General features: G+C 43.2%; 2 protein-coding genes and 1 non-coding gene across 7 annotated transcripts in view; all 3 read right to left on the bottom strand.

The window, feature by feature from the left end:
- PRRC2A (proline rich coiled-coil 2A) overlaps window positions 1-11206 on the bottom strand; it is a 16406-nt gene extending 5200 nt beyond the window's left edge. For 3 of the 5 annotated variants that reach the window (XM_074311456.1, XM_074311455.1, XM_074311453.1), the window contains exons 1-17: window positions 11027-11206; window positions 8950-9124; window positions 8260-8437; window positions 7901-8000; window positions 7735-7807; window positions 7154-7297; window positions 6720-6871; window positions 6501-6577; window positions 6182-6324; window positions 5690-5780; window positions 5336-5549; window positions 4263-4728; window positions 3704-3894; window positions 3123-3420; window positions 2700-2910; window positions 625-2460; window positions 1-272 (exon numbers count right to left, since the gene is read on the bottom strand). In XM_074311456.1, coding sequence (XP_074167557.1) covers window positions 1-272; window positions 625-2460; window positions 2700-2910; window positions 3123-3420; window positions 3704-3894; window positions 4263-4728; window positions 5336-5549; window positions 5690-5780; window positions 6182-6324; window positions 6501-6577; window positions 6720-6871; window positions 7154-7297; window positions 7735-7807; window positions 7901-8000; window positions 8260-8437; window positions 8950-9061 — 4558 coding nt within the window. In that variant the 5' untranslated portion in view covers window positions 9062-9124; window positions 11027-11206. The remainder of the gene's footprint in view (window positions 273-624; window positions 2461-2699; window positions 2911-3122; window positions 3421-3703; window positions 3895-4262; window positions 4729-5335; window positions 5550-5689; window positions 5781-6181; window positions 6325-6500; window positions 6578-6719; window positions 6872-7153; window positions 7298-7734; window positions 7808-7900; window positions 8001-8259; window positions 8438-8949; window positions 9125-11026) is intronic. The other 2 variants (XM_074311458.1, XM_074311454.1) reach the window with 1 other exon arrangement.
- Window positions 8623-8758, bottom strand: LOC141542056 (small nucleolar RNA SNORA38). The gene has a single exon (XR_012482060.1). It is a non-coding gene; the product is annotated as a small nucleolar RNA SNORA38 (small nucleolar RNA).
- Window positions 11207-13826: 2620 nt separating the features above from the next.
- On the bottom strand, window positions 13827-14421 carry AIF1 (allograft inflammatory factor 1). The gene is given in 3 exon segments (XM_074264726.1): window positions 13827-13865; window positions 13867-13918; window positions 14234-14421. Coding segments are annotated over 3 exon segments (279 nt in total).
- Between the last annotated feature and the right edge of the window lie 9631 nt (window positions 14422-24052).

Genomic DNA, 24052 nt, shown 5'->3' on the forward strand with positions numbered 1-24052 from the left:
CGGTGCCACCTACACCATTGCTGCTGGCCCTTGGGGGTTCGAATCGTGCTGGGGGCCGGGGAGAGGGGCCCTGAGGGGCTGTGGGAGGCCCTAGCTTGGGCCTTGGGCCCCCTGGGGCAGCTGCACCCCCCTGTCGGTTGCTGAGTTGGGCCAAGGCCTGCTGGATACCAGCTGGGTCGCTGTGGATGACTCTGTCCAGGCGGAAGACGGCAGAGCTGCTGGGGGGTGGGGGAGGCAGGGGAAGTCCTGGGGGACGCTCCTCTGGGGGTCGGCTAGGGATATGGCAGGGGGTGGCTGGCATCAGTCCTAGTGCTAGCCAAGCCCCTGCCCTCTCCCAAGCATCCAAGGTATCTTAAATTCCTATACTTCAATTAGCCTTTGTAAGTATTTACTCTCCTTAAGCCTCAGGTTATCATTTTCTCCCTCCCTCAAATGCTTCCTTCCCTTTCCAACTGCTCTAAAAACCCACCTCTATCTGGACCTTACCCTAAATATTTATTCCTCCCATCTAGGAACTAAAATTCCCATCTCATTCTTCAATTTCAGCTGCTTAAATAACCCTCCAGCCCACTTCTCCACCGAGTCCACCCTGACCCAAAGGCTCAAGTAACCATTTCTACTCACCTGCGGTTCTTGGGTGAGGGCCAGCTCCTTTTGTCCCCTCGCCCAGGGCCAGCCCTCCCCCCAGGGACCCCGCTGCCTCCGCTACCACCTGTCTTTCCTCCTGGTCCTGGGCGCCGGTTTTGCCGTTCCATGCCAGGTCTCTGGCTAGAGAAACTCCGCTTGCTCAGGTCTTTGGCTCTCTGGCTCAGCTCACCTCGGGGCATAGATGGGACCCCAGGATTTGCCCCAACCCCTCCACCTCCACTGCCAGGGGTTCCCACTACTTTGGGATTTAGTAGGGTAGGTGGGGGGGCCTCTTTGTCTCCCCGACGCTCGCTAGCAAAATCACTGCTCTCTGATGCTGTCTCCCACTCCTCATTGGCCTGGTCTGAGTTCTGGTTTGACAGGTCAGGTGATTTGGCAGCTGCCCTTCGTGGGGGTGGGGGAACAACTGCTGCAGTTGTTATTTCCTCAGGACCAGGGGATGTGGCTGTGAGGGGCAAAGGGGGAACCTTTCCCTCAGTTCCCCTTGCTGCATTCTCCCTCTCTTGCTTCAGCCTCCGGAATCGAGGTGGCTTGTCCTGCTGTTGTGCCCGTCCATGCCTCCTCCTCCGGGGACGTTCCCCATCTTCTATACCACCACCACTACCTCGAGCCTGGGGTGGCAAAGGTCCTGGAACCAGCTTCTCCTTTGAAGCTTCTTTGCCTGATGGCAGTGGGCCAGGTGGAGCCTTCTTAGGAGCCAGAGACTTAGCAGGAGGACTCCAGCCTGGACCAGCAGGGGGAGGAGGTCGACCACCCCCTCGACCCCTTCGTGATGGGACACCTCGGGGAGTAAAAACACGCCCACCCCGAGTAGCAGGGAATCGAGCTGGAGCTGGTGAAGATGGCGCTCCTGGTTGTGAAGGAACTACAGGTATTTGAGGTGGCACTCCTTCCTTGACTGGAGGGGCTTCCTTGTCTGAAGGGGCTAGGTCACTCTCATGTGTCTCACTGCCTGTCTCTGAGCCCCGCTGCCGGCGTCGCTTAGGAATCTCTTCATATTCTGAACCTTCGCTCCTTGTCTCACTGGCGGTTCGGCCTCGGGAAGGAGGGGGATGGGATGATCCCCCAGTCCCACTGCTACGTCCATCATCTCCTCGGAATTCCCGGTAACTACGGAACTCCCGGCTTCGGGCACCCCTGCCCCTTCCCCCATAGGTTCCCCTGAAACCCCTACCCCGAGCAAAGTACTCTCCTCGGCCCCTGCCTCGGCAGGAAGTCGGCCCTACCCGTTCATATGAGTAATCACGACGAAGTCGAGGTGCAGGGGATAGGGCCCCAACTGGAGGAGCTTCCTTGGAGCCTCCCGTTTTCCCTTTGGAAACCTTGAGAGCATCTGGTTTTGTGACTTTAGAGGTTTCATCACTTGGCTCAAGAGGCTTGGGAGGCAATTCTTCTGCCTTTGTAGGGGGTGGGTTTTTTTTGATAGGCCCAGCGCGACGAGAGGGTGCCCCTGGCTCCTCAGGTGGTCCACTACGGCGGCTGCTACCTGGACGGGGACCCCATCTGGTTTCTGTTCGACTCTCACGACGTGGTGGTGGTGGGCCTTGGCCCCCACCACTCCGGGGTGGTTTGCGTCCACTATCTGGTCCCCCTAATTGTTGTGATTCTTCTTTGGGGGGTTCCTTTTTAGGAGGGATTGACAATTTGGCTGATTCATCACTGCTAGGTGGCCAAGGAATTGGACGAGGGCCTGGGGGACCTGATTCCTCCAGAGGAAATCGGGAAAGTGGGGGACCAGGAGTTCCATTCTCAGGAAAGCCTGGATAAGTGGCCAGGTAGGGCGGTGGAGGAGCTGCTGGAGGGGTCTCGCTTCTATATAAAAAGTGATATTGGAAAGTAGAAAACAAAAGTGATATAAAATCAGCATACTGAGCTTGGAAGGAAAAAAAGATACAGGATTCATTATATTGATATTATTTCTAATAATTCAAACCTTTCCCTCTTCCCAGTGGTGGGCAACTAATTATTCCCAAGCAAGACAAAAAGTTATAAGTCTATCTGTTGAGTCTATGAATCCTTTGATGACAGATTTCTTCCTCGTCTCATCTCACCTTATGCCCTTGTCATCCTCTTCTGGGGCCTGGTGCAATGGAGAGGTGAGAGGACGGTTGTCAGCAGGCACAGTGGCAAAGACATCTCCTGCCCAAGCCAGCTTTGGGTCCACTGGTGGAGTGCCCCGTTCTCTTAGAAGGGGAGGTGGATGCCGATCAAAAGGCTCTGAACCTGAGCCCCCACTGTCTGAGCGCTCTCGGGGAACCAGACCTGAGATACAGGGTGGTGGTTCCAAATGAAAATGGGGCTTTGGCACCAACATTCCCATACAATGAGTACAATCATTCAGAACTCTGGAAAACCTCTTGTCAAAAAACAAAAATCTTCCTAATTTTAATTTAAATAAATTTAAATTTAATTTAATCAAAGATCTTGTTCTCTTTTTATCAGCCCATTTAACAATTCCATTTCCCATTACTTACCAGAGGGATGTACACCTGGAGGATAAAAATCCAGGGGAGGACGCCCTTGAAGCAGCCTGGGATCCATGTAAGGTGGGATCATCATCCAACGAGGGTCAAAGTTCATGGGGGGCATTGGTGGTGGTCGTCCTAGTGAGCCAGGATAAAGGGCCTTAGGTGGTGGGGGTGGTGCCTGGGGAGGTGCCACAGCACCCATGGCCACAGGCTGTGGAGGTGATGGGGGCACTGGGGTAGGAGGGGTGGGACCCTGTTGGTGTTGCTGCCATTGCTGCTGCTGTTGCTGCTTCAAAAGCTGTTCCTGGGAAAGAGTTAAAAAAAAAAGCAATTAATTGGCAGAAAGGAGCACAGGATTAAAAATGATGTATTTATAATGGACCAGAAAGGGGAAAAGTGAATACAAAGAACAAGAAAGATGAAGATACCAAGTAAACAGAGAAATCAAGAGAAAGAAGAACAAAAGCCTAAGTTAGACTGAAATATGAAATTTTAATGGAGATAAATAACATAATGCTCTAGAAAGTGGTCAGTGATCACTGCAAATTCTAGTGAAACTTTAAATGGGGAAAGGACCTTAAGCTCACCTGCTGCTGACGTTGGAAGCGAGGAGGCAGCGACTTCTGGTATTTGGGATAACCTAATCCCTGGTTAGGAGCCTGTCGGGTTGGCCCACCTCCATCAGCCTTGGGTTCCACCTTGGAAACTGGGGGCGTTGTAGGCGGGGGGGCCTCTTCTGTTGGCTCAGGGGCCTCCTTTGGTGGTTGTGGAGGCTCCGCTAAATTGGGAAGAGGGAGGACAAAGGAAAATCAAATTGTTTTAAGCAGACATTCCTATCTATACTCAAAAACCATGTCTCCCCTTCAAAACAAAGCAACAAAAAAACATTCTCAGAACCCAAAAAACCCTCTTTCACAGCTAGTATTTGTCAAGACTAAGCTAACATCTTTTCCATATGCCCTTAATTCTTCTTTGCCAAACCAAATTGTGGAGTCAACTCATTCAAGATTATTTAGTCCATCAAATTAATTTAGTCCACCCCAATTCACAAGTCATGAGGGTAAACTAATAACTGGTTCCCTGGCCCCAAACCAGACAAAATAATTACATAAATAAGGATTATTCATCTGGATATATACCCCATACCTGAGCTAGCATCAAAGCTGCTGCTGCTGGTACTGCTACTGCTACCTCCACTCACTAAGGTGGGAACTGGAGTCAAAACAGGGACAGGAGGAGGCTGGATAGGGGTAGGGACCAGAGCTGGGTCTTCAAGCTCCTTTTCAGCAGGTGGGGATAGCACTGGAGGTGGTGCTGGGGATTCTTTGGAGGGAGCGGGGGGTGGAGCTGGGGTGGGTGGAGGAGGAGCAGCAGCAGAAGGCTCTGCTTTGAGTCTTTTGTCAGGTGCCCCAAACTTCTCATCCAGTCGCTTGAGCTTCTCTGCACAGGCTGCCCGTCGTTCCTCTTGCATACGTCGTTCCTCCTCTTCTCGGCGCCTTCGGGCCCGCTCTACTGCCAGAGAGATCTCTGATGATGATTGTTTTCGACGTTGCCGCCAAGCTTCATCCTCATCTTCAGGTGCTGGTGGCTTACAGGGTGGACCTCCACGATCCTAATGACATGGACCAATGCTAGACACTCAACTTCCACATAGCTTACGCAAAAATCTAGCTCTCTGGTTCCATATTCTATCACACCACCTAAATCCTTTCTAATCCTGGCATAGAACCTCAGAAGTGGGTGAAATGCAGAAATACTTCCCTCCCATTTCTCTCAGAGATCTTTTATCACTCACCCCACTTCTTTCCAGGTTTCAAGTTTGATCCACCCTCAACCAATTCTCCACTATTTTGCCCTTGACTTCACTTTTAATTTCCTCTACTTCTTTTGGTATTCTTAATACCCATTATCTTATGTTGGAAGGGGCCTTAGAGACTATCTGATCCAATTTACTTATTTCAGAGATGAGAAAACTGAAGCTCAAAGTAATGTGACTTGTCCAAAATTAGAGAAATACTGAGTCAACGATTTATACCCAAGTTTATCTGCCCCTAACTCAAGTGTTCTACCAGCTACATAGGACCTTGCCGACGTCACATCTTCATGGAATCCTGGCTCTCATCAGCCTTTGTTGCACTATCTTTCCACATGCTATTATTCTCCTTCCCTCTGATACCATATTCTTCATATATCTCTCAATGCTCCCTGTCAAAACTCACTGGATAGTCTCCAGGGGGACCCCAATTCCCAGTGGGGCCTCTGTGAGGTGGGGGTGGGGGTGGCTTAGGGGCAGGAGGCCCAGACTCTGCCTCAGAAGGCCGGGAGGTCTCTGTCCAGGCTGTCTTGGGAGGGGGCAGCTCACTTCCAAGGGAGCAGCCCTTCTTGTTGTCTGTGTCAGGGGGCCGGTCCTCACTGGAAGGATGGGAATTCTTGCTGTGGAAAGAGGAGTAAGGGCAATCAAAGCAAGGTTAACAGCATCTATTGCCCCCCGATCAAAAGTGATTTACTTTAAGAATCACAGGAGCTCAGAGTTCAGAGAATTGGAATGCTCCCACCTTCGCACCCCCACTCACTGGCCCTCTGTTCCCTCTTCATCAGAGTCACGACCATCCTCCTCATCGCTGAACTTGAGCTTTTCCGTGTAGTCTACCTCCTCATGGGCCCCTGAATGGAGAGGACACAAGCTGGTAAACCCGGTCTCTTTCTAATGGAACCTGGGCATCTTTGGCTTAGAATGGCAGACTATTCACTCATCCCTTTAGGGTTGGGACCAAGATTGGGGGAGGGTAGTAGTGGTAGATTAATCACATTAATTGGTAGATATAGTAATTCAATTTCTCTTTCAACTTTCCCCTCCAACCGATCCCTCAAAGTAACTCTTTCAACATCCTTAATTCCCCAAGCTCTTCACCACCGGTACTTTCACACATGCCCTCCCAGTCCCCCATATATCTGAAAATATCTTATCCTTTCCCTCACTGGTTCTAGCCTTTTTTTTTTTTTCTCCCAGCAGATCCTGTTTCATAGGTACCCTTTATCCACCTCTCCTTGGATTCTCCACTCACCCGCCCAACCGTCATCATTCTCCTGATCCAGCTGGTCAAATTCCTTGAGGTTATCCTCCTTGAGGATGGAGGGTCGGCTCACAGGCTCTGCCAGGCGCATGGGGGGACCTGAGCCCCGGGGGCCAGCCAGCCGGGGGAAACGGCTGCATTAAGGGTATGTGAACGGATTACACCTCTAAATGGGGCTCTTGTTTCCTAGGAGATACATCTCATTCCCTCATAGGTCCCAGTCTGTCCAGTCTCCCAGACTCTAGGTATCCTAACCCTCAGCCCCACAACCCATCCATCCCAGGTCCAAACCCAGCGCTTGCTCTCTCACCTGGGCCCATCAGGAGTAGGGTATCGGTAAGGCCCCTGTGGTCCATAAGGAGGGAACGGGAGATATGGGGGGTACATCTGCAAGAGGTCCCAAGACTTGCACTCAGAGGGGGAATCCAAGTGGGCCAATTCCCTCCCCCCAAATCCCCGGTCCAACCCTCTTGCTGTTCCTTTATTCCCTAGACCATAAAATTCCCTTTTTTCAAGACCCACAACTCACAAAGGGCGGCATCATCCCGCGGTATGAAGGGAACTGGGGGGGGCCGGAGGGCTGGAGCCCCCCCCGGGGGTCATGACCATGATGAAGTTTGGAGTCTGGGCCCTCCAGCTCATCAGGGCCCCGCCCACCTCCATCCCTCCAAGTTGTGGCATCTGTTACAAGGATGGGTTTTAGAGAAAAGAAGGGAAAGAAAAACAGAAATGTGACTACTCAAGGGCAGGTGAACACATGTAACAGGAATAGGGATGAACAAAGCTGATCAGGTAAAGAATTAATTCTGGAATAGAAACTTATTGGGAAATGATATACTGAAAAAAAGCACTCATGTCAAGGATAATGGAATGAACAAGTAATTTTGAGTTAGTCTAAAAGTCAAAAGATAGTAAAAACAAAAAATTTTAAAATAAAAAAATTTCTTTTTTTGAGGGACACACTTTGGGGGCGGAGGCTTGGTCCGGGCCCAGACGACTGTTCGGCAGACTCCCTTTCCTTGGCAGCCTTGTCCTGGTCGCCAGCCGCCTGCAGGGTCGGAAATTCCTCTCGAGAGAATCGTGACAGTAGGTTTGATGCCCTTCCACCTACAAGGGATAAGTGAAAGACAGGAAGAGCTTATCATTATCAAACATTTGCAGAACACCCAGTTATCAGACTTTTAGAATAAATTCTTCACCACCTCAAGGGTGGATTTGGGGACTCCTGCTTGTCACTTATGGCGAACTGGTTCTGCTGACAAGATGTTCTGCCTATCCCTAAAAAGTCTAATATGACATTGATAACTTGGTTCCTGGGAAGATGAGACCTGGATTAGAGAATCAGAACATGGCCAAAGAAAACAAATGAACCTCTGCCTGCCTTTAAGAAGATTAGTACCACTATTACAGAGCCAAGGCCCTAGAGAGAGGATTATTAAACAGGTTGTTCTTTGTCCTTCAAGACAATGAAGGAAAATTGCAAAGGAAATATACCCATTATCTGTCCTTTATGCAGAACAGCCTACTAAATTTCTCTCACTTACCATCCCCGTGCGCTCCATGGGTGACACTGGCTTGTGCCCAAGACTTTACCCCGCTTGGAACCGAAGGGGCGTTCTGATGGGAGAGAAATCAAAGTTGAAAAGTGAGCTAGAAACTTCAGATGCCTCCTCTTTATTCCAAGGATGGCTGGACTTCTTTAAATAGTACCTCGGGGACTGTTGGGGGGCGTTTCGGCTGGCTGGAGGCAGGCATCTGTGAAGCCGGCAGTGGCTGCGATTCCGGCAGCTGAGCAGTTGAGGCATCGGAACTGGAGGGAGATGGAAAGATAGAGGAGTTGAGCCTGGGACTATCCATCTCTTCTATCCATTTAGAGAAGACATCTTTGTAAACCAGATCAAATCAGAGTGATGAAAACTCAAAGATCTCAACCCTCTTTGGGTCACCACTGTCCTTGTTTTTGGTTCTCATGTTTGTGCATGAAGAATTAATCCAAATCTCAACTTTATTATACCAGATCCCCTATGAGAAAATCTAAATCCCCAACATCTCTTCTCTGTTCTCCACACCTCTTGGGGTCGGGCTGCTCCTGTTTGCTTGCCCATCCTGTTCCGTCTTTCGGCACTAGTGAGACATTGGGGTCATTGCCTTTATTCTCGGCTTTCAGACTTGGCAGATTGGCTGGGGGTGGCATACGCCGGGCAATGGCAACTTTCCCAAGACTCTGTAAGCCATGTCGAGGAGGAACTAAGAAAAAAAAGTAGAAAAGGGTCAGGAAAGGGTTCCAATCTAGCGCAAGAGAGACCTGGCTCAGATTTAGGAGACTTCAATGCCAGATACCCACAATTTACATCATTCTTTGATCAAGGGCCCAATCTGATCATTAAACCCTCACTTTGGGATTAGGGCTGAGACTCCATCTCCCTAAAAATTAATGTAGGACAGAAAGTCCTGGGCTAGCGAGGGTAGGGCAAGCTAGTCCTGAACTTTTCCTAGCCCCTCATTTCTTTGCCTCCGGTTCTTACGTATCTATGGATGGGAGGCCACAGACACGCCTTTGTGGGAGGTAAAATAACTCCTATCCAGAATCAGGTCTCTAATCCACTCCCCTCTTTATCCCAGGTGTATACCTACTAAGCCCTCTGTGTTCCTTTGGCCTCCCATGTCTCTATGTTTGGATTCCCCAAAGGACCTTGATCACTCCCATCATTTCTGCCCCATCCCCCCCTACATGGAAACGTTCCCATAAGGGCCCTCACCAGCGGGTTTCTGGATCTCTAAGGACTTGCCCTTGTATGTATCAAACAGGTTGAGCGAGGAATACTTCTTTCCATCCTTCCCCTTGGCAGTCGGCCCCGAGCGATCGGACATCGCGCTGGAAGCTCATTGAGTATGTTGGGTCCTGCAGGCACCTCCCCCGAAACGTGCTGGAGCCTGCAGGTAGGGTTCCAGTACCTCACTCCCTGTTCTTTCTTGCCCAACAAAGTGAAAGATATCTTGGATCCCTGGCTCATTCTTTTGCTGAAAGCCTCAGCCTTCTAACATCCTCAGAAACCCAAACAGCCAAGTTTCTTATACCTTTCAAACTCAGGCAGGGAGATCTGAATTTCAAATCCTGTTGCCTTTCAACAATTGATCTTTCTACCTGGCTTCACCCTCTGATACCACAATGAAAAGTCCCAAATAATTGGGGGGGGGGGAAGAGAAAGGGGAGTTAGAGGAGGAGAGAATAATAGCAACTTAATGAATTCATTTTAGGGATCTATGGAACATCAGGTCTCTGATTCTTTATTCCTTGGCTCTTTCCATCTCCCAGCAAATAAACAAAAACTAAAAATCCGTATTCCAGAGAAAACCAGTAAGATCACAGCTCACAAAAACAGAAATCTCAATCCAATAACTTTTCAAACTTGAACTCTCCACTTAGTTTTAAAATTCCCCAATCCTGTTTCAGGGCCTAGGACCTTAAGGCTCTATTCCCAGCATGCCTGAGGAAAGAGGGATGCTGGGAGCTTGATGATTTTATGAGTTCGCCCAGTCAGAGAAATGCTGAGGGGAACAATGTGTTCACCCACACTCTGGGGCTAAAGCATCCGTAAACTACCTACAAAACAGCCCAGGACACTGCAGACGCAGTAAGGCGTCAGCCAACTTTTGTTTTCCCAAATCCAGATGGTGATGAAACAAAGTAAGTGGCCCAGGCTGGCCCTACCACCAACCCCACAACTTTCTCTTTTACCAAACCCCCAAATCCAGGTGGCTTGCCTATCTCCTAATCCCACTTCCCCAGATGCACCGGGACTGCCATGTGTGGAGAAAGGCAGCAAACCTTACTTTTTGGGCCCAAGGATGGGAAGCACACTTTCTTTTTGTTAAGCTGGAGAAGGGGGAGGGAGGGGAACACTTCTCTGAGGAGAAGAATACGGAAGGTAAAATAGGATTTAAACACCCAGCACGTCTCAGGAACTTATTCCCAAAGGGGAAGGCCTGGCTTATCTCCAGAAAGGGGGGAAAGGAATGGGGGCCCACTAACGGTGGCGACCAGCGGTGAAGGACCGAGAGGGAAAGGGAGGGGGTCTGGTTTTGTCAGAAGTAGCAAAAACGTGAGAAGGGGCAAGTAAAATGTCCCCGGGGGAGGGAAAAGTGGCTGATTAAGGCCAGGGTAGAAGAAAACACAACGTGAAAGGTTACGTTAGAGATGATGTGAGGAAAAAAGGGTGGAATGGGGGCACATGTGAAGGGGAGAGAGGCCGGAAAAGGGGCATTGTGAGGAGAAAGGCAGGGATGAGGGGCAGGGGACAGATCAATATTACCCAGGGGACCGAGCTGAGCGACTCAAAGGGGGAGAAGCAACCCGGAAGGAGGAGAAATGAAGTGACGCGGGAGGGGAGAAGCCCCAGCACGCAGGGTGAGGGCTGAGACCCAGCAAGTCAGGCGAGAAGAGTGCGAGGGGCCGGTGTACAATATGGAGGAAGGGGGTAGAGAAGGGTGATTTTGCGGAGAAAGCCATTACCTCTAGTTAAGGGAGATAGGGGTGCCCCAGAAGAGGGAGCGAGGGTCGCCCCGCTAGAAGCTGGGGGAGGCAAGTTATCATCCCCCAGGGAGGGGGGGAGGGGAGCAAGAAAGAGGTGGGGGAGTCCCGGGGGGAGGGGCGGCCGGACCCCAGCAGCTAAAAGAGGACAAAATGGCGGCGGCGGCTGATGGCTGCTGCTGCTTCTCTACCTCTTCCCTCCGCCGCTACCGCCGCCTCTAACCCCACTCTTTCCGTCGCAGTTGCCGGCTGCCACCCGCGCCGGGAATGAGGTGGCCGCCCCGCTGCGCGTCCCCCAGACTCACCTGGCCGGGTGTGCGGAGGTCCGGGGCCGGGGTCTAGGGCTCCCCGGGGCGGGATGGCGGCGGGGCGGGGGCGGATGGCGGCGGATGGCGCCGGCTTCGGCTCCTCCCGTCTCCCTCGCTCGCTCGGCGGCTCGGCTCCGACTAACGGCCCATCCGGGCAACCGCCACCCCCGGGAGCGCCCCCCCCAACCTCCCGCCTCCCTCCGCGCCGGGACACGCCCCCTTCATTTGCATAAAGGGTGGAGTTCCCGCCACCCGACCCCACTCTTTAATCACTGTACTGTTCGTTTAAAAAAAAAAAGGAGGAAAAAGAAAAGGCCTGGAAGAAAAAAAAAAAGGGGGGGGGGAAGCAAAAAAACTGGGACAAGCGAGAGGGAGGATGAGGAGATTATTTGCATAAAGAGGTAGGATAAGCCGTAGCTGGGACTGTGGTTGGCTAGGGAGGCAGGCCCATCCCCAGTCGGCCGTTATGGTATGAGACGTGAGGCATGAGGCGTAAGGCGTACGGGAGAGGCGGGGCTTCGGCGCTGGTCTGCTCGCCTGTTGGTAGATGTCAAGCGTAAGCTACGGAAGAGGCAAAGGGGCGGAACGTGCGTCTTTGCGTACGCGACGGGAAGAGGCAGGATAGACGTAAGCAGCATAGCTGGAAATAGAGGCGGGACGCGTGGAACTAGTAGAGCGGTAAAGGGGTGGCAAGGAATAGTCTAATTATTAGTGTACCACCTACGTAGAATGAGATTTGTGCGGGCCTCACGATAATCTCGCGAGAGCGATGCAGACCGTGATGGGGTAGGGTTTTTAACAGGATTTTGAGAATAAAATATGCTTCGGGGATATTTACTTTTAGATTTAATGTGAAAAAATTGTTAGGAGTCAAATCCGAAGGACGATAGGCCAACTTTCTGTGGTATTAGCATGATTCATTCTAAGCCCTGCTGCACGTAAAGATACATGCTAGAGACAATCTGTGACCCGCGCGGGTCCTCTGTCTTGTGTGTCTGAGAATGGCCTGGAATTCCGTGAGGGTCAGTGACGAGCTCGGTATTCCTGGCCTCTGGGACAGCTTTCCAGCCGCTATTTCCTGCCGCCTCTATGCCGTGTAATCAGCGGTTCTCAGCCTTTCTGGTCTCCTTTGTAGTCTTCATTATCCAGGGCAACCCTTCCGCCCCGCAGTATTTGTCTGTGTAGATTATAGCTGGCAAGTAGTTACCCCATTGAGAGCAAGGGTCTCAAAATTGGGAAAACCATTGTTTACTTTGAATACTGCCTGAGAGTCACTGCCGTTATATACAAGTACCTCACATAAGTGAGCTGTTTTCCCAGTGTTTGTTCAACGTACTATGTGCAGTCAGGGATGGAATGCAATATCATCTGTATGACATTATTGTTTTTGTTATTTATTTTTTTAAAAATTGAATTCCAAGTTCTCTCCCTCCAGTACCTCACTTATGTAAGGCAATGATACTCATTGTATATGTGATGTCAGGGAAAACACATGAATCATATTTTCACATGAATCATATTACAAAAATTATAAAAAAAAACAAGAAAAATAAAGTGAAATAAATATGCTTCAATCTACGCTCCGTTCGTTGGTTCCCTCTCTGAGGGTGGATAGCATTTTTCTTTATGAGTCCTTTGAAATGATATGGTGCAGGGACAGTTAGATAGAACACCAGCCCTGAAGTAAGGAGGACCCTCATTCAAATCTTCCTCAGACATTTAATATTTACGGGCTGTGTGACCCGGGGCAAGTCATTGCCTCAGCAAAAAAAAAAAAAAAAAAAAGAAAGAAAAAAATATATATACGCCACATAATGAGAAGTAACTTCCTAGTGTGCTTAATATATTATAACAGATTTTCAAAAGATGGTCTGCAGTACTCCCTCAACCTTATTTCATAGCTTCTCCTTTAATGCTGTGCTCCAAGCAGATAAGAGGAGTGAGTGGCCCACTCACTGTCACCGAACATTTTCTGTGATCCCACCATAGCCTGCCTGTAGAGAGTGCTGTACTTGGATGGAGAGAGGAAGAAATCTGCCAAGATGTGTAAGCATGGGCAAGTCACTCCATCTCACCAAACCTCAGGAAACCTTTACGTTCAGTAGACTTAGTGCTCAAGAATGTTCTTACATACATTAAAGGGTACTGTAGAGGATACAAAAATAGACATGATCCAGTTCTTGCCTTAAGGGAGATATCTTCAGAATATACTTCCAGTTTTAATACAAAAAAAGTTCTCTCAATGACATCTGTACCTACCTAATCTTTGAGGTCCATCTCTACTTGTATTACCTGCTCTGTGAAATGATCCCTGAAGTCCCTCTTCAATCCAGAGTAACCTCTACCTGCTCTGAACTCCCCAGAGCATTAATTAGCATATGAGAAGGGTCTTGTGTTATTATTACTTTAAATATATGTTAGTATCTTTTCTCATCAATCTATCAAATCAGTAAGATATAAGAAAAGGTTATTAAATGTGAAGTCAGAAGACTTCATTTGGTTCAAATGGATGAGGGCCAGTTAATACTTTCATTTTCTACCCGATCAGGTATACTTCAGAATACTTAATAAATTCCATAAGCTGAGTAGACATTCACAATATATTTTTTATCAATTGATTACCTAAGTAAAAGGGCTCTTTTACCCTATTCTAATTCTTTCCCCCATCCCAGATAAAGCAAATATTCTTAATTTTGAGGGGGATAGTATGTATTTGATTCATAGTTTGCTTTCCAGTTTCAGTGCCCAATTTTGGGGTGGAGGAAGTGAACCCCCTGAATAACCCCCCCCCATTCTCTCAAGTCAATTCAGAGATTGCTTTCTTGGCTGTGGGGGAGTGTGTGCGTTGGTTTCTCTTGTACTCTGTTTTTCTCCTCATACATCAGGATCCTAAATTGGAGAATTGGAAAGATAGAAGGGTGGGAATAGGCAAGAATCTGCTTGACAAAGGAGTAAAGGGGGTCAGAAGCCAAGTGAATTAAAAAGACACAGGTTGGGGTTTGAAAGCAACAAAGGATTTCAGAAACATGAGAGGAAATAGAATTAGTGGAAGAGAAAAGAACCCTATCTTTGTTGGGGAGAATGGACCAGAATGGGGAAGTTGTCATTGGAAGGTCTGGGGAATGGATAGAAGTAGAACTCAGAAGGTGATTCAGATGAAGAATATGGAGGATCCAGGATAGTTTATGGGAGTATGACACCTACATTTTAAGAATGGCTGATCTCTTGCCTAACATCATCCTGAGGAAATCCAGATAACAAATGGTCTCCCCGGGGCCATGTGCCACCTCTCTAATTAATTTCTTCAGTTCTAGGTAGGTCTTAGAGACTCCTAGTTTCCCCAGCATACTCTTCAGAAAAATTATATTTTCAGAGTGATTGGAAAGGCTCATACAACTTCATTTTTTTACATTTCCATGAAGTAGATTCTACTCTCCCCAGTGAATAGGGTAGAAACCCCATTCTTAGATATGTTTTTAGAAGAATATCACTTCCTTCCACCGCTGGGAAGGGGTTGGATGGGGGTATTTACCCCAGGGTCACTGATATTCAAATCAAACTCCCTATATTTCTCTGAAGAGGTTAGGAAAAAAAAAAAGAGTAGGGAGGATGAGAAGATTGCATTTATAATGGAGGACAGTAGAGACAGGAGAGACAGATTATGGCTAGAGAGTGATTGAGAGGGGTAGGGTTGGAGAAATGGGATGGGAGGTAGGAACCATTGGGAGGGGTGGGAAGGAGGGAAACAAATAGTTGTTATTGGAAATTAGGTTTGAGTGCAAAGATCATGTAAAACAAATGCTCATATTAGCCGTGTTTTTAAAAATAGTAAATAGTAAGAAAAATAAAGTGAGAAAATTATACCTCAATTTGCATTCATCAGAGTTCATCAGTTCTCTTTTTTGGAGAGGGATGACTTTTTTTCATGAGTCCTTTGTAATTGTCTTGGATCATTATATGATTAGAGTAACCAAGTCTTTCACAGTTGATTGTTATTATAACATTGCTGTTATTGTGCACAATGATCTCCTGGTTCTTTTCATTTCACTTTGTATCAGATTATATAGTTCTTGCCATGTTTTTTTTCCTTGACGTCTGAGCTGCTTTTTCTATTGGGGGCTTCTTTTTACTTACATGTCACAAATGAAAGTTGGTCCTTCTGTACGGTATTACTCCCTAAGATCTAGCCCAGTTAATGAAATTTTTTAAGCAGGTAAAATAGCAAACCATTACAATTATGTTGGTTCCATTCCCAACTTCCTGCAGTAATTTATTAGTTAGGTAAATATATAGATCCACCTCATATGTAGATTATTGTAGTTTTAATAATTATGAAATCGAAGGATGTAAATCAGAAAAGTTTCTTATATGCAAAGAAATAGGCTTCTTTTCCCTTTTCCCTTTAGCCTCCTTGAAGGAGAGCAAAGATCACACACATTTCTGAAGTTCATAGACAATAGGACAGGGGAAGAGGTTGTATATCATTCTTCAGAAAGAAAGGAATATAGAGAGATCAGAGACTTTCCAGACCCCAAGTCTGATTGCTAAACAGGATTCATAGCAGTTTATAATGTTAGTAAGAATGCTCAACTTGGAATCAGGAGGACCTGAGTTCAAATTCCTTTTCAAATACTATTTGTCAAGTAACCTCTGTGTGCCTTGGTTTCCTTACATGTAAAATAGAAAGAATAATATCTATCTCTTATTGCTGTTTGTGAGGATGAAATGAAATATTTGTAAAAGTACTTTGCAAACTTTAATAAAGCATTATATAAATGTTAGTAATTATAATTATTTTCATCATCATCAGTATTGTTATTTTTAGTAGTATGGTCTTTAGCAGACTTTAGGTGGCAGACTGTTATGTGGCAAATTCTCCTCATGTGATCTGGATTAATACTAGTAATCTAGCAGGCACCCCTTTGGTCATACTTGTAGTCTTTCAAGTGTCATAAATTGACAAAAAGAGAGAATGGTCATAAACTGTAGCCAAGATCCCTTTTATAATGTTCCCTGTCATAATATTCTCTGTTACAGAGAATCTATGTGATCAAAGGACAGTGTGATTAGAACGATTTCAGAATATGTTCTTACCCTAGCCTCACTAAAATTGTTTTGGTCTTATGGAAAAACTCTTTTTAAAAATTTAATTATTAAAAATATAAATTTAATTTGCAGTAGCCCTTTTTGAAATGCCAAGGAACTGGAAACTGAGTGGATGCCCCTCAGTTGTTATATGAATAATACGAAATATTACTGTTCTATAAGAAATACACAGCAGGATGATTTCAGAAAGACCTGGAGAGACTTACATGAACTTATGCTAAGAGAGGTGAGTAGAACCAAGAGAACATTGTACACAGCAACAACAATATTATGCAATGATCAGTTCTGAGGGAAGTGACTATTTTCAACAGTGAGACAATTCAGGCCAGTTCTAATGGACTTATGATGGAGAGAGCCATCTGCATACAGAAAAAGGACTGTGGGAACTGAGTGTGGATCACAGGATAGTATTTTCATTTGTTGTTGTTGTTTGCTTGCTTTTTGTTTTCTTTCTCTTTTTTTTTCCTTTTTCATTTGATTTTTTTTTTTTTTTTTTTTTTTTAGTACAGCATGATAATTGTAAAAATGTGTATAGAATAATAGCACATAAGGGGAAAGGAAGGAGAAAAAAATTTGGAACATAAGGTTTGGCAAGGGTGAATGCTGAAAACTATGCATATGTTTTGAAAATAAAAAGCTAAAAAAAATAAAATATTTATTTTTGCATGCATCCATAATCTGGCACTTCTACTATCCTAAGTGAAGAGAAAGGAAGGGAGGGAGGGAGGGAGAAAAGGAAGGAGGGAGAAAGGAGGGAGAAAGAAAGGAAGGAAAAAGAGAGAGGGAAGGACAGAGGGAGGGAGGGAAAGGAAAGAAAGGAAGGGGAAGGGAAGGAAAAAAAAACCAACTCAAACTTTCATCATAGTACAACAATAACAAAAAGTCCACATGGATAGTCCAACAACAACAAAAAATTTCTACGTTTATGTATCTGAAAATTTTTCTACATTTTAATTTCATCTATGTGATAGGAGGTGAGTGGCATGTTTCATCTTCAGTCCTCTGGAATTGTGGTTTATCTTTGCATTGATTCCAAAGTTTTCAAAGTTGTTTTCTTCTACAATTTTGTTGTCATTGTATAAACTGTTTTTCTAGATCTGTTCACTTTGATTTGCATTAGTTCATTGAGGTCTTCCCAGATTTCTCTAAAACGGTTTTATTATTTTTTATATCACTAATATTCCATTATGTTCTCATACCATAATTTACTTAGCCATTCCCCAATAAGATATTCCTTCATTTTCTAATTTTTGGCTACTATGAAAAGAACTTTTATACACATTTCTTTTTACATATAGATTTTTTTCCCCTGTATTACTTCAATTTCTAAAGAGTATATGCCTATTTTTGTTTTCTTTTTCAGTTTTTTCCTTTTTGATCTGATTTTCCTTGTGTAACATGATAATTGTATAAATATTTTTAATAACTAAATTTTTTACAAGAGTCTTTCCATAAGACCAAAATAATTTTAGTGAGGCTAGGGTAGAACATATTCTGAAATCGTTCTAATCACACTGCCCTTTGATCATATAGATTCTCTGTAACAGAGAATATTATGACAGGGAACATTATAAAAGGGATCTTGGCTACAGTTTATGACCATTCTCTCTTTTTGTATAAATATTGTACATATAGTTATATATACGTGTGTATGTATATATTTATTTACAACCATATATATGTATGTTTGTATATTATACATGTATATATGTATATAAGTGAACTTATCTATAGTAGTCAAAATTTTTTCATTTGCTGTAACTGATGAATGGTTTATTGCTGGTTGGTGAAGAACCTGTGTTTTCTTGGTGTTAATTGTTAGGCCAAAATTTGTACAAGCAACACAGAATCAATCCCACTTTGTTACATTTTAGTTTCAGAAGCTGAAATGAGTCAACAATCATGTGAACAAAAAAATCAAATACCAACTCTCTCTGTACTTTAATCTTTGCCTGTAGTCTTTTCAAGTTAAATAATTTAAATTAACATATTTTTAAAAACATGTTTGACATATATTGGATTACTTGCCATCTTGGGGAAGGAGTGAGGGGAAAAGAGGGAAAAATTTGCAACACAATGTTTTGCAAGGGTCAATATTGAAAAAATATCCATGTTTTGAAAATAAAAAGCTGCAATAAAAATAAAAATTTTTGAAAAGAGTATATGCTAATAATGACATCATTATGTCAAAAAACTTGCACAACTTTCATGGGCATAGTTTGAAATGACTTTCTAGAATGGCTACATCATTTCAGAATTCCACCAGTACAATACAGCAATGTACATGTTTTCCTACAGTCCCTTCGACATTTATCATTGCCTTCTATCATCTTTGCAGTGTGTATGAGTGACTGTGGCTTAATTTGCATTTTTATTAATGATTTTTGATACTTTGGGTTTCATCTTTCATCCTGTTCGTATATTTTGACCATTTATCAAATGAGGAATGAGTCTTAGTTTCATAAAATTTTATCAATTCCCTTAGTATTCTATCTAGGAGACCTCAATTAAAGAAACTTGTTGCATAGATTTTTCCCTCCATATATCTGTTTCTTTTCTAATTTTAACTACTACATTAAATTTGTTTGGATAAAAACTTTAAAATTTTATGTAATCAAATTTGACAATTTAATCTTGTGTGATCTTTTTTTTTTTTTTTTTTTTACTTATTAGTCACAAACTCTTCTATCCATAAAGTCTGAAAGGTAATTTCTAACTTGCTCCTTTAATTAATTTATGTTACCTAAATCTATTTGGAGCTTCTCTTGGTAAATGATATGAGGCCTGATGTAAACCCAATTTCTTTCAAAGTGCTGTCCAGTTTTCCCTGCAATTTTTTAACTAAAGAGACCTTGATAGTGGAAAGATTTAGAGGCAATCAAGACAAGGCAAAATTCCTCTAGATTATAAAAGCAAAACTATTGGTGAAGAAAAGTAGGGAATAGGGACATGACAGCCTGATCTTATGTAGTCAGTGAGATATTTGTGTTCTTAGCACAATGCCTGCCCTATAGTAGATACTATATAAATATTTATTTCCTTCCCACTCTCTGCCTCCTCCTCAATATCCAGTGGTAAGAATTTGATTGGAGTAACTCTTACACTGAGGGTCTTTGGGAGAATTGTATTCCTAACCAATCCAGGACCATAAAGGTTCAGAAGGTCAGATGAATTTTTGGCTACTGAGATAACTTAATTAGTTGATTAGGAGATCAACCATTTAATTAGATGGGTAGAAAGATGGTGACATATTTGTTCATTTCAAACTGAAGAAGGAACCAGTTCTATTGGTTGGTTGTTTACCTTTATTCTTGAAGAGGACCAAAATGACATTACTATGTTGTAGCCAAAGTATAGTAGATCTAACTGTGGCTAATCAAATTATTATGAATTTGGAAAGTTCTGCCACAGGTTGAATACAAACAATTCATATGAACATATGAAGTAGAAATATCTCTAAATTTGCACATCTTTCATTTCTTTTGAAATACTTCAATTCTGTTTCACTCATAGAGCACAGTGCCTTCTTTGAAGTGAACCTACTATGCTGGGTGGTCCCTTTACCAGTGTCTCTCATGTGATGCAATAATTTACAAAGTTCTTGTTCTTTCCAAAGACTGTCATTTATCACTCCTTCTGACCACTATGTAAGCACCTGCCTTACGTGAATTCTCAGTACAATAGTACATTTGGCATTCTGACAATGTGGCTAGTCCATCAGAGTTGCACTCTCTGCAATAGAGATTGAATGCTTGGCAGTTTCTCTCAAGAAGGGACCTCAGTGTCCAGTACCTTATCTTGTCAGGTGATCTTTAGAATTTTTCTGAGGCAATTCAAATGGAATTAATTCAGTTTCTCGGAATGGCACTGGAATACAGGCATACAATAATGAGTTCTGTGTGATGGTTCTGTAGACCTTACATTGGGAGATGTAATACCTTTTCACTCCTACACTTTCCTTGGAGCTTCCCAAACACTCAGTCAGTTCTGGCAGTACATGTGTCAACCTTATCATCTATGTAGACATATACTAGTGCATATATAGTTATATATACGTGTGTATGTATATATTTATTTACAACCATATATATGTATGTTTGTATATTATACATGTATATATGTATATAAGTGAACTTATCTATAGTAGTCAAAATTTTTCCATTTGCTGTAACTGATGAATGGTTTATTGCTGGTTGGTGAAGAACCTGTGTTTTCCTGGTGTTAATTGTTAGGCCAAAATTTGTACAAGCAACACAGAATCAATCCCACTTTGTTACATTTTAGTTTCAGAAGCTGAAATGAGTCAACAATCATGTGAACAAAAAAATCAAATACCAACTCTCTCTGTACTTTAATCTTTGCCTGTAGTCTTTTCAAGTTAAATAATTTATCATCAGTGTGGTAACTGACCTTGATACCATTTTTGACCTTGTTGAAGACATCTGATGACATTGCTGAAAATATAATTTAAAAAAGCATGGGAACAAGCATGCAACCTTCCTTTACTCCACTGATAACTGGGAAGTCACAAGAACCTGAATCTGCCCTGAACCTTACCAAAGACTTATACATCTCGTGATCTTTTCATCATTACATTAATTAGAACTTGTTCTGAAATTGACATAAAATACTGATAAAGGTCTCTGGGCAACCAAATTTTGACATAATTTTCCACAAGCTCTCCTGATTGATGATATCAAAGGCCTTGGTCAGATAATGTTTATACAAACCTTTGTTCTCTTCTTGGCATTTCTCCTAGAGTTATCAGGCAGCAAATACCATATTGACCATTCATTGGCCCCTTTTGAAGCCCCACTGACTGTCAGGTAGATGACCATCTTCTAGGTGAAAGATCAGTCTATAAAGGACTTAGGCAAAAATATTGCCAGCAATACTAAGAGAAATCCCACCACCACCACTGTGATTGTGGATAATGTAGACATCCTTGAACTCCTGAGGGGCGGGGGTAACCTCCTCTTGTCATATAACCCAGAAAATTTTACTCAGTTTTTATATTAGCAATGGATTCCTCCTCCCTTCCCCCAGAACAGTATAAATTTTGCCTGGAATAGAATCAGAGAATCAGCGTCAGGTGCTTTGCCACAGGAGCCAAATGGCATTCAAAACTTCTTCAGTTAGAAAATTGACCAGAGTGGAATTGACTTCAATCTGATGTCATTGAAATTCAGCATTGATTGATGACAGTCTGTTGAGAACACTATGGAAGTGTTCAGCTCATCTCTTCCGAATTATGTCCTTATCACTAATTAATGTAGCTCCATCAGCATTAAATAGTTGAGATGCACCATGGATTTTGGCCTATAAATAGCCTTTAGAGCATCATAAAAACACTTTAGATTGTTACTATCAGCAAAATATTGAATTTCATTTCCTTTCTTACTGAGCCCTAAACTTTCAAAAAGGTTATAACTCTACCACTCATTCTTTCTTCCCTCATCCTCCAGATGGCATCATGTAAACCTGTATTTGGAGTCCTGACATTGCCTATATAATCTTGGTCAAGTCACTTAACCTTTCTGAGCCTGTTTCTTCAACTGTAAAATGAGGGTATTTCATTTCATCACTCTAAGAATCCCTTCTACTTATAAAATGATGATCTTGTGATTCTACTCATCAAATGATAATTTCATTTTAGGATAACTATTTGTTAGGATTTTTTCCTTACAAAGACTTACATTTCCCCCCTGTGTAATTGCCACTCTTTACTTCTAGTTCCAACTTCTGGTACTAACTGTCCTCCCTCTTTCATGTAACAGCCATTTTGACTATCAATCGATAGTCTTGGTCATTCTCTAGTTTATCAGTATATCCACATTTCCATAGATTTTGTGGTCTCATCAATTGGATACCTTGTTCAAGGATTCATACTGTAATTTATTTATTCCCCTTTGTGATGTTTGTCCATATCTTCCATTAAATCCTTACAGAGGAGCCCACCTGTCCTACAGGTTTTCCTCTAGGTCTCTAGATATTGCTTAGATATTATTGAACTATGTGGGCTGTTCATCAGATCTTCTTCACTCCTTTTTTGTTGTTGTTGTTGTTTAGAGGCAACTAGAGCTCCTTCATTCTTGATCCATGACTATCACACTTTTTCTGGTCTTTTTTGGTCTGGTCCACACCTTTCACAATTTTCAGTTTGTAATGGGTTGCTATCTTACTTATATCTGTGATATCTTACTTATATCTGTGATCTCATTGCCATTTGGATTTTGCTTACCTTTAGAGCCTTAGGATCTATGGTATTTAGGGACTGAAGCCATGTGGCCATTATTGTTAAAAAGATGGGCCTTTATTTTAGGAAGAAGTTTGGTGATATTAAAAACACTATGAAATTTTCCAAAGGTAATCTGGTTTATCCATGTTCTTTTTTAGATATAGAAGTAAATATGTTATATACATGGTATGATTATGACAGAATTCATGGAGATTTTCAGTTTTCTTTTTCTTTTTTTTTTTTTTTTCTGAGGCTGGGGTTAAATGACTTGCTCAGGGTCACACAGCTAGGAAGTGTTAAGTATCTGAGATCAAATTTGAATTCAGGTCCTCCTGAATTCAGGGCTGGTGCTCTATCCACTGCACCACCTAGCTGCCCCCGATTTTCAGTTTTCTAATCTAAGAGTTCATTTTTTTTTAACCTTCATATCATAGTGTTGACTTATATTGAGCTTACAATTCATGAAAATCCTCATATCTTTTTCAAATGATTTGCTTCTAACAACTTGTACTATTGAAGTTGACTTCATAAAAATATGTGTAAAACTTTTCATTTATACCCATAAAATTTTATTTTATTACATTTGACTCAGTGTTCTAGACAGAGACAGAAACTTCCCCTAGCTCTTGCTCAGGTCTTTACAGTTGCTATCTCTTCATGGTTGGAAAATTCTGTGTTTATGTCTTTCTGTGAATAAATGAAAACAGGGTCTATGAACCAATTTCCTCTTCAACAATTCTCTCCTCTGCCCTCCCATATGATCTGATATACAATTTTGGCCACCAGGTCAGCCTCTGAATGAATACCACTTAGATGAGCCCCTCAAAGAAATCAGACAATAGGTTTCTATGCAGGGGTTTTGCTTTCTGTAATACTGGTATTATAGACTGATTATATAATACATAAACATAAAACACTTTCCTCTTTTGAAAGTAATAACTCTGAGCTGTATTGGGAGAGTAGGAAATCCAGTATAGTCTTGGTGAAAAAGAAGAATTACAGCTGAAAGGGACTTTTCAGATTATCTAGTCGAGTCCCTTTATTTGATAGATGAAAACATTAAGCCTAGAAAGACTAAATAGTTGTCCAAGATCACACAAGTAGTAAGTAGAAAAATCAGGATTTAAATCCAGATTCTCTGATCCCAAATTCAGTACTTGCATCATGCTGCCAGAAACTAAAAGTTTCAGGAACCTGGTGACTTGCAGGTGAAGGTAATGCTGTCAGAATAGATGGAATGAAGTATTTAAAGGCTATCATGAAATAAGGCAATTGTGAGTGGTCTGGCTGGTACTCAGAAACTTTCTTCATTAAATGTTTTCTTTACCATAGGGACCTGATTCTAAAAGGGTACAGATTCAGTTATCTAGAAATACATAGAAATAGAGATAGACTTAAATAGAAAGTGAGAATCAGAGACATGAACACAGAGGAGTAGAAACCAAAAAAAACAGATATAAACCCAGAAACATATCCAGGTAGAGATGGATAGAAACACAGAAATGTTTAAAAAATAAAAAAAAAAAACCCACAGAAATAGAAAAAGAGATTAAAAACAGTTACACAGACGTAACATGTGACCTGATGTATAATTCTGGCTACCAGGTCAAGTCTTACCTGAGTTTTGGTAGGTACTAAATTTTTGTAGCTTTCAGTGACATGTTGTTGGGCCATTACCA

This window comes from Sminthopsis crassicaudata, chromosome 4 (genome assembly GCF_048593235.1).
Source record: "Sminthopsis crassicaudata isolate SCR6 chromosome 4, ASM4859323v1, whole genome shotgun sequence".
NCBI classification, from domain to species: domain Eukaryota; kingdom Metazoa; phylum Chordata; class Mammalia; order Dasyuromorphia; family Dasyuridae; genus Sminthopsis; species Sminthopsis crassicaudata.